This window comes from Lutzomyia longipalpis, chromosome 1 (assembly GCF_024334085.1).
Source record: "Lutzomyia longipalpis isolate SR_M1_2022 chromosome 1, ASM2433408v1".
Lineage (NCBI taxonomy): Eukaryota > Metazoa > Arthropoda > Insecta > Diptera > Psychodidae > Lutzomyia > Lutzomyia longipalpis.
In genome coordinates this window covers 22,802,937-22,812,360 of record NC_074707.1, presented here as the reverse complement: position 1 = coordinate 22,812,360, position 9,424 = coordinate 22,802,937, and the positions used below count along the sequence as shown (strand labels likewise).

At 37.9% G+C, this 9,424-nt stretch overlaps 3 protein-coding genes across 5 annotated transcripts; 1 reads left to right on the top strand and 2 right to left on the bottom strand.

The window, feature by feature from the left end:
- Positions 1–66: 66 nt before the first annotated feature.
- On the bottom strand, positions 67–2,206 carry LOC129797191 (actin-related protein 1). Of its 2 annotated transcripts, XM_055839540.1 has the most exons (7): positions 2,027–2,206; positions 1,797–1,861; positions 1,556–1,730; positions 1,341–1,492; positions 964–1,273; positions 662–898; positions 67–595 (listed from the first exon to the last, which is right to left on the bottom strand). In XM_055839540.1, exons 1-7 carry the CDS (start codon positions 2,072–2,074, stop codon positions 452–454), a joined length of 1,131 nt encoding a protein of 376 aa, XP_055695515.1. In that variant the 5' UTR covers positions 2,075–2,206; the 3' UTR covers positions 67–451. The 2 variants fall into 2 exon arrangements, with proteins under 2 accessions (XP_055695515.1, XP_055695514.1); XM_055839539.1 differs by having other exon boundaries at positions 67–898; positions 2,027–2,193.
- A 25-nt stretch (positions 2,207–2,231) lies between these two features.
- LOC129797186 (uncharacterized) lies at positions 2,232–6,417 on the top strand. The gene is made up of 3 exons (XM_055839532.1): positions 2,232–2,635; positions 2,700–5,375; positions 5,445–6,417. Exons 1-3 carry the CDS (start codon positions 2,339–2,341, stop codon positions 6,180–6,182), a joined length of 3,711 nt encoding a protein of 1,236 aa, XP_055695507.1. The 5' UTR covers positions 2,232–2,338; the 3' UTR covers positions 6,183–6,417.
- LOC129797189 (ninjurin-1) lies at positions 6,251–9,317 on the bottom strand. Of its 2 annotated transcripts, none has more exons than XM_055839537.1 (3): positions 9,180–9,317; positions 8,932–9,108; positions 6,251–6,892 (listed from the first exon to the last, which is right to left on the bottom strand). In XM_055839537.1, exons 1-3 carry the CDS (start codon positions 9,213–9,215, stop codon positions 6,698–6,700), a joined length of 408 nt encoding a protein of 135 aa, XP_055695512.1. In that variant the 5' UTR covers positions 9,216–9,317; the 3' UTR covers positions 6,251–6,697. The 2 variants fall into 2 exon arrangements, with proteins under 2 accessions (XP_055695512.1, XP_055695510.1); XM_055839535.1 differs by lacking the exon at positions 6,251–6,892 and adding an exon at positions 7,370–8,191.
- Between the last annotated feature and the right edge of the window lie 107 nt (positions 9,318–9,424).

Below are 9,424 nucleotides of genomic sequence, written 5' to 3'. Positions count from 1 at the left end.
ATTTTCATATTTTTTATGAACGCGTTTTTTTTGTTTTTGTTTTATTAAAATGAAAACTTCCAGAAATATTTAAGAATCTCATATATATATTTTAAATTACTGGATCAATTTATAAATAATATTAATATAAAAAGCACATTAAATTTCCATTTATCCTATAGTTGTTACCTATATGAAAATGAGAATGGGCCTTTCTTTTCCTCCTGCAAGGAACACCGAAAGAACTTTATTATTCTCTCGTTCACGGAACATAAGTGTTTCTCAAATTGTGTTCAAAATGCTGCCAGGATACTATATTTTATATATTTTTTTAGTTTAGATAAAATTTTATGCGATTCTTCAGCGACAAATTGTCACACGATGATAAGCGGATGAGGAAACAATAAGTTTTTGTGCAGATTTTACGAAAAAAAAAAGAATTAAATATAACTATTGCAAATGAGGGATAAAATTAAAAGGTCTTGCGATGTATTGCCCTCTGACCCTCTTCGTCGTATTCCCTCTTAGAGATCCACATTTTCTTAAAGGTGTCGAGGGACGCTAGAATCGAGCCACCCATCCATGTAGCATAGAGGCGCTCCTGTGGGGCCGCAATCTGACACAAAAAAGCAGTTTCAATAAAATTTTGAACGGGTTTTTTTCTCATTAAATAGTGACTCACCCTTATTTTCATGTCTTTTGAGGATTGTTTCTTAATTTCGGAGAGTAATCTATCACCAAAACCACGGAAGAGGGTTGATCCTCCCGAGAGGACAATATTCTGGTACAGCATCTTCCTCAAATCCATATCAGATTTCTGAATTGAGTAGATTAGCACTTCGTGAATGCCTTCGCACTCCTCGCCCAGCAAGTCGGGCCTAAAGAGAACTTCAGGAGCACGGAATCGTGCAGGTCCAATCTAAAAAGCAAATTAATATAGTTTAAAGAATAATATTTGAAATTGTTTCGAAATATTCTACGTACATCGATGGTATTTCCATCCGGAAGGGTATAGAGTATTTTATCCGTCTCAATACTCTCCTCTTTTTGAGGATTTGTGGCCAAATAGCATGCTTTCTCCTTGATGGCTTTTACAATTTCAAATTCAGCTGTTGTGCGGAAATTAAAGCCTTCCTTCCTTATCAATGCTCGCAAGTGTCGGGTGACATCCCTTCCAGCAATATCCACCCTCATGATGCTATGAGGCATTGCAAAACCCTCATAGATGGGTACAGCATGCGTTACACCGTCTCCTGCGTCCAGCACGACTCCAGTAACACGACCCGTTGCATACCTGGAGATGAAGCCAATGTATTTTAGAATCTTCCTGTAACTGCATACTTATTAATAAATATATTTACAAACTAAGCACTGCCTGCATGGAGACAAACAGCGCTGGAACATTGAATGTCTCGAAGAAAATCTCAGCTGCCTTCTCGCGATTTCGCCGAGGATTGAGAGGAGCTTCTGTGAGAAGGACTGGATGCTCTTCCGAGAATGTTGTCAATTGATCCTAAAGAAAAACAAAATATTAATCTACTCAATAATTCCATTTGTGTGATTGCGTGAGAATTACTTTGCTGTAAATGTACGTCCAGATCCTCTCCATATCATTCCAATCAGTCACAATTCCATGCTCCATTGGGTATCTTATGCTTAGTAAGCCTCTGTGCTCTTCAGCCTTGGGTCCCACAAATAAATCACCCTCCAATGCCCCGGCCATCACCCTTACGTGTTTTGGTCGTCCAATGCTGTGAAAGAATCATGTAAATTATGTTTGCCACGATTTCCAAACCATACCCTTCCGGAAGACTTACTAATTGGGAAAGATGCATTTTGGTATTTGCTCCCCCGCGAAGCCGGCCTTTATCATTCCCGATCCCTGCAAGAGGCACCATCATTAGTGGGTGGAAAAGTGTACTTTCATCGGGAAATTGAGTGAAAAATGTTTGAGGAGAAAATCTTCGCGAGGTGTGACCAAAAAATGTTTGACAGGGTGATGTCATAGAATTCTTCTCAAAAAATCTGGGATTTCTGCATAACTCACATTGTCTATCACAACGGGCTGGTTGACGATGACATCGTACGGCTCCATCGTGGGCTATTCTACAAATTTATCAAACACTTAAACGAAAAATGCAGAAAATGTACAACAAATGTGTAAAAAATACTCGAAACGATGACACTGCCTGCCCAACGCACGCCACGCACCTGGCGGGAATTTCTTAAAGTTCCTAATGTCAAAATAAATCAAACAAAATTTCCGACACGAAAAAGCTGTTTTCACGTTTATTTGAAAATGTTTTTCCTGTGTAAATCGCCTATTTTGTTGTGAGAATAATTGTTTTTGTGATGCAAAATGCCGAATCGAGGTGAAGAACTCATTAAGTTGGCAACTGATTGGCTGGAAGATGTGGATTCAGGTGGATGTGCAAAAAACAAACTGAAAGCGTTGAAATCTTCCGTCGAGAAACTCCAACATACAGACCGAAATGTGCAAATCCTCATGGAATTCCTGACCAAGAACCTTCCTGATCACAAGGGGGCTGCTCAAGCTTTCACAGAGCTTGCTATTTGGTTGGTTAGGCGTGTTAAGAGAGCTTATTGGGTTCTCGTTTCCCTCTGGAACTTCATAACGGCTCTCTATAAATTCATGGTTTGTTATTTTTCTTTCTAAAATTTTAAGAATTTAAGCTCCCTAAAGCAAGCGTCTATTTCAGGACTTATGGGAGTACATGGTGGCTTTGGTCCCAGTGTTAACCGTCGAAGAGAAATCTCTTCAGAAGAAGGATGAGAAGATTTATCTGAATCTCACGACATACTTGGCCACTGCGTATCTCCAGCTTCATCAAAATGGGTATTCCAACAAAGTTTATCTCGAGGGTCTACTGAGGAATTTCTCCACGCTCCTAAAACTCTCTGCTACACCCAAAAACTATAAGACTTTTGTGGAGCACTTGCAGAAAATTTTTGATAAGAAATATCGCTACGGTCAACGCCTCATTGAAACGGATAAGTCTCTTGGGAGTGTCTTTCTTTCCAACATCCTGGACGTATTGGAATCACTTCCTGAACAGTTCATGGAAAACCGGGATTCGGTGAGTGAAATTTTCCTCACCTACACCGACCTCCTGGAGACCTTCATGGCATTTGAGCTGAAGAACAACAACCCAGAACTCAGCATGAGCACGAGATTTACAAATATTTGGAAGAAAAGCAATATTTTCACTGAAATTGAGAAGAAATGCATCGAAGTATTGCATATACTTTGCGTAATCTTTGCCAAAAAGAAGCTCAAGGAATCGGAGAAGTTGTGTGAGGTATTTCAAAAGAAGATTGAAGATCTACGTGGAAGTCTTGATGAGACTTCTGTTGTGGATACGTTTGCCACAATTGCCCTAATCATGGATAAACTGGGGCTCAAGCTCGGAGAGGATCTCACTATGAATGGATGTCTTTCAATAATACGCTCAATTAGCACACAAATTACCGTTCAGACCAACAATCGGAAGAATTTCTGCAGATTCTGTAGCAATTCTGATTCAAAGAAGCACTGCATTGCCACATTGATTTCAGTTGCACTGAATTTATTCGGGAGTGCCACGAAGAAGTCCCAAGAGGTGCCTGGACTTACATTTGAAGCTATTCTTAGCTATATAAAGCACAATTTCTACATTATGGGACGCTTCAAGTGTTCACAGAAGGAGACTCTAATGGTGGATTTTTCGCGAAGAATATTCAATGTTTTCCTCTACATTAAACAAGCGGATGTTCAAATGTATGTGCTGAAGACAATGCAACTCCTTCTGGAAAATATTACGAAGTACAACATTGATTCGGGAAAACGTCATCACATCCTCAAGTTTATGCTGCGATTCTATTTGGAAGTTCAGAAGGATATGCAACAGGCTCTAAATGTTGGTGTTCTCAGTCTTTTGCTGCTCATTGAGAAAGATAATTTGTCAACAGAAAAAATTGCAGGAGAAATTCAGAAGAATCTTCACTACATCCTGTTTGGATTTCGTGACATTCGACCGACGAATCTTGTTGATGTGATTGAGGATGAATCGTTCTCTTGGTACGGAACAAAAGTGAAATACGATGCTTGCAAGCTACTAATGGCTCAAATAGCTTCATATGAGACACTTGCATCGAAACCTCTTCATCTGTGTGCAATGAAAAAACTCTGCAATATTACTCAGGATCCAAGGATACTCACCACTGCTTTCATGCATATCCCTGAGCGACTGTATGCAAACTTCAAGAAGGATCTGAAAAATCTCCTCGACTTGGTACCGGCTCAGGAAGACTATGCAGACAAGAATCTTCATATGGCTTTTCTGCATTATGCGAAATTCTCTTGGAAGTTCCAGGCGCTCCAAGTGACTTTCTCCGAGGAAACGCTCACTGAGGTGATGCTGAATAATCAGGAATGGAAGATATTGGAAAAAATCAACATTCAGGATGAAATCCAGAATGTGCTCGACATCCAGAAATCGGTGAAGTACTTCAAAAAATTCACCAATAACTCCCCATGGGAGCACAAGCAAATCCACCATGTGCTAAGGATAATGAAGAATATGGCTTGCGATGCTAAGTTGTATGGTGCTGTAAGAGAAGCTGTCGCGATGTATGATTTGATTTATCAAATCTCACACAAAATCAATCATTCGGAATCCATCTTGACGTCCCTCTCGAATGTCCTCTTCTACTGGAAAATTTATGAGGATATAAAATCCAGTGAAACCATTCTATGTGAAATGGTTAAAGCAAATGCAAAATTAATTGCGGGAGAGGTACGCAATCTCGGTGGGAGCGAGACGAAGCAACAGGCACTTGTCATCAGTTACCTTCTAAATTATGCACTATTTTGCGCAGCAAAGGGAGCTATTGCATCATCTTGCCACTATCTCAGGGCAGTTCATGTAAAAATTCACAGCCTTGAGAGTCTCAGGAATCTAGAAATGCTACTGATCTCCGTTAAATATTTGATTACAATCAAGTTCAGTGAGAAGTGTCGCATGTCTCATGCTAAATTTATGCAGCAAATCACAAACTACATCAAATCAGGCATAAAGTTCACCAAAGATATTGCTTACCTCATGCCATTGGAAATTATTCGGCAACTCGCAGAATACAGTGTTGTGAGATTCGACACTACGGGTGTTAATTCGTACGCTCTGATGATCCTCAAGTTCTTCCTCAAGACTGGAATGGTGCTGCAAGTGACGGAGCTTCTGCTCATTACGGCAAAGATTGATTTGGCGCAGGAGAAAGTGGAGAATTGCAAGTCAAAGTTGTTCTACTTTATTAAAATTCTTCACTTGGATGAGCTTCCGAATGGTTCTTGGATAAATTCTTGGCAGAAGACTGATGTGCCTGCATCAAATGCTATCGTAAGAATTTTTTTTCTTACAAACTGCAAATTTTAGTTCTTTTTAAATTTTATTTCTTTAATTTTTAAGATTCCAACTCAATGGCAAGCTGTAGAGTCGGCCCGTGAAATGTTCCTGAAACACCCATCCAAGTGCCAATGTCTTCTATGTCTGCAATCAAAATTAACTGAAGTTTCCCAGCAAATGATTCTTTTTTTCATTTGGATACTCTTCATTGAGAAGCAATATGAAAGGTCCATTTGCATCTCTCGACACCTCAAAATGGACAAACACCTTCAGCCGTATGAAGTGAAATCAAGGGGATTGCTCGCAAATGCGCTAGTGAAGCTGGGAAAGGAGGAGGAGAGTATGATGGAGTGCAAGAAAACATTGGAAATGTGTGACTTACTACGGAATCAGAGAGCTGCTTGTCGCCAAGGTGTTGAGCTTCAAATTGTTTCTTTGCAATACACAATGAATAGGCAAGAAAACATTGCACCCATTGACGAAAACGATGATGCCACCGTGAAACAAGAGACACCATCCAAAGGTTTTGAACGTAATTCAGCTGTTACTTCGGCTGTGGAATTCCAGAATCGCCTTGAGATTTGTTCAGATGGATCCGGGCAGTCAGAGGGCAATGACCGTCTACCAAATAAGGATGTGAAAGTCTCAGGAAAGGTCAATGGCACAACGGGAACTCGAATACCGACTCGGAAGGGGCGTCAGACGAAGAAAATAAATGCCGATGAGGAGGTGGTGGGTAAGACAAAGAAACCACCCGCAAAGATGGAGAAAAAATCAACTCGAAGCACGAAGAGGATTTAGGAGTGGGTGCGTGCGTGCCACCAAAAAAAGGGGGGGGGGAAAGAAGAAACACTGGCTGTGATGCCTCGTCTCTTTCTACGCTAAATTTAGCCAAAATCTTATAAAATTTTTATTTCACACCTTCATAATTTACAATATTATCCAAATAGATTAATTTCCTTCTTATATAATTTATAAATTAACAATTACAAATTCTTCATTTAAGTAAATACTTAATACTTTCAACAATCTTTAATTTTTATTTTTCTTTTAATTGATTTTAGTCATTTTTCTCGGCTATTAATTCCGGATTTGACATTGTTTTCACCTCCAATGAATTTATTACGATATTTGTGCAAACTGTTATAGCATTGAGTCCGAGAACAACATTTTGGGCTAAATTGGCTCTCTGGTGGTGCGTCTCTTTGTTGATGTTGACCGAACCAAGGAAAATGGAAACAAAACACTGTGCAATCTACAAAAATTGGGCACATTTGGAGGTGAATGGTGAGAAAGGAAAGAAAATAAAAATAAATTTATGTTGTAAAATCAGGTGGCGTTTGGCTTGGAATGGGAATTGCAGGATCAAGACCAAAATTCATTTTAACAACATCACAGAACATTGCACCGAGAACAAAGCCCATCGCTATATGATTAAGAACTGCAGCAGTTTTTTGATGACTTTCACCATTTAATGTTATTAGTACAACAGCTATAATGGCTGCCGACACCTAGATAAGATCAATTGTTAGCATCAGATGATGGTCAATGGCGAATGATAAATTCTTTGAGTTTTTTTTTAATCCAATTAAGTACACATTAAGCAATTAAATGAAAAAATGTACCCAAAAATAACCGAAATCAATGGCATTGAAACAAAACTCTAAATTCTTTTCTTTCTAAAAGGCTTTTAAACAACGATGCAATACAGATTTATTAATCTTCATATTCGGTTGTTTTTGGGTTTTTCATCTATAAATTACGCGACATAACAATAGGGGAGACCGGGGTTAAAAAAGTCACTTAAGGGTTTAGTAAAAGCTCAAAATATCATATTTCCCAAATGGATAAAGCGAAATGTTTAGCTCATTTCTTTAGGAAATTTACTGCCCTACAACTCTTTCTCAGATCATTTTGTTCTATCTAGCTAGGAATTATGATATTTTAGGCTTTTTCCAAACCCTTAAGTGACTTTATTAGCCCCGCTCTCCCCTACTATTATTATTTTATTTAAATTGATTGAATAAATAACTTTTAAAGTGATTCTGGCTAAACCACGCGATATACCTACATATTTTTTTTTCTCTACTGCATATTATACTCCCACAGACTGTGGACTTTAGTCTCTTGTAGATTGTTTTTAAATCAAAGAAGTGTTAAAGGTGTTTATTCATTTCTGCATGAGAAAACTCCTCATTAGAGGAAACAGCGTTATTTTATGAAGAATAAGAAATCATCAAAAAAAATTTCTACTGGGTTTAGCTGTGATAAGTTGACAAAGGTTTGTTAAAAAACACAAACAATGACGTCATTATTGCATTTTTTATGCTTTTTTGCAAATCTTTTCAACAGATTCTAAAGGAAAAAGAGAAATCTCTTACGTGACTTCTAATTCCTAAATGATTCTCTTTTAAGATTATGCGAATATAATTCCCCAACGAGAAAAGAATAAACTCCTTTGCAATATAGATACGATCATAGAACTATATAATGTTCTAAATTGAAGAAAAAGGGTTTGAATTGAAACTTCTAGTCTATGAGAGCTTATTATTTTAACAAACATTTTAAGTTACATCGTAATAATTAAAGAAAAATACTTTTTACAGCAACTTTCTAGTTTCTTCGTCGTGCAATAATCTGAGTGGCTGAGATGAGTGTTCAATGCCAAAGCCCGAAATAATAACATTATCAATCGAAATGACAAAGATCAATATTAAAATTACATCGTTTAGAATCACTGCAGCATTTTGATCTTTATGGCGATTTATGTTTAGACTGCCTATTACAATGAACAATATGCCAACGATCAGCTGGAAAAATGATACATTATTATGTAGGTAATAATCTTTATTAGAGAGAGATCATCTTCAGCTCATTTTAATTTTTCTAAAGCAATTTCTCTTGAAATTTCATTTTATAGTCTCAGAAATACTGTATGTATAGAATTTTCAAAAAATCGTGCAATTTTTCAAATCATTTTGCTTTGGAACACATTAAGTTATAGGTAGTCGTTTTGATAGTTATAGAAAATAGTTTTTATCAAAAATATGAATATTACTGTTTATAAGTTCAAGCTTTAAAAATATTTTTTTCTTGCTTTGGAAAAATCGTGATGAAAATCTCATGTTTTTGCTGTTTGGCTTATTGATCGGCATAGTCGAAATAGAATCCCATGGCATTAGGATTAAATGCAGAAATGAGCAAATTGACGACGGTGACAATGAAAGCAATACATGTTGCTAGATGGTTAATATAATTCGCCGATTTGTGGTAATCCGGCATATGGAGTTTACAATCACGCAACAAATTGAATGAGAGGCTAAGGGCTCCCATTCCGACCTGTGGGTTGGATGGTTTTCCTTACACAATTTATTGACAAAATGTGAAAGTGTTTTAACCCATCTTTATGAATATTTCAGGACAACCCGTGAGAGAATATGGTTGATTGGGGGGTGGTGGGTTAGTGGGAAAAATAAATCGATCGATATGCCGTGAGAGCTAATGTGAAATGGAGGAAAAATACATACAAAAGAGAAAGAATTTATATTACCTGCAGGCAAATTGAGATGGAAATGAGTGTGAGCATCAGAGTATAGAATTCGTGCTTCTGCCCAACCTGGAGGATGTACTTTAGCTGCGATGCATTAGCAGTGAGCAAGGCAATATCCAACATTCCTTGGGCGATGGTCTTCTTCGTAGCATACCGATTTGCGTCCATGGATTTGAGCTGTGGCAATTGACCCAGATATTTGTCAATTTCCAGAACTTCCGTAAAAGAGATTCTCTAATTGAACTCACCAATCCATCGGTTCCACCTCCGATAATGGCAGCCATTCTTCCAGGATAATGTTCAGTCCACCCACACGCACTATGTGAAAATTTATTGGAGCACTCTGGGTGAATGTAGATAGTTCACTAATAAAAATGATATTCCAACTAAACAGATAGAGGCTTTGCTAATAACTGAAAAGCACCATGGAAATGGAGACTCAACAACAAACTCACGCAAAATGAGCCGATGGAGAGTGTGCGCGAGAGTTTTG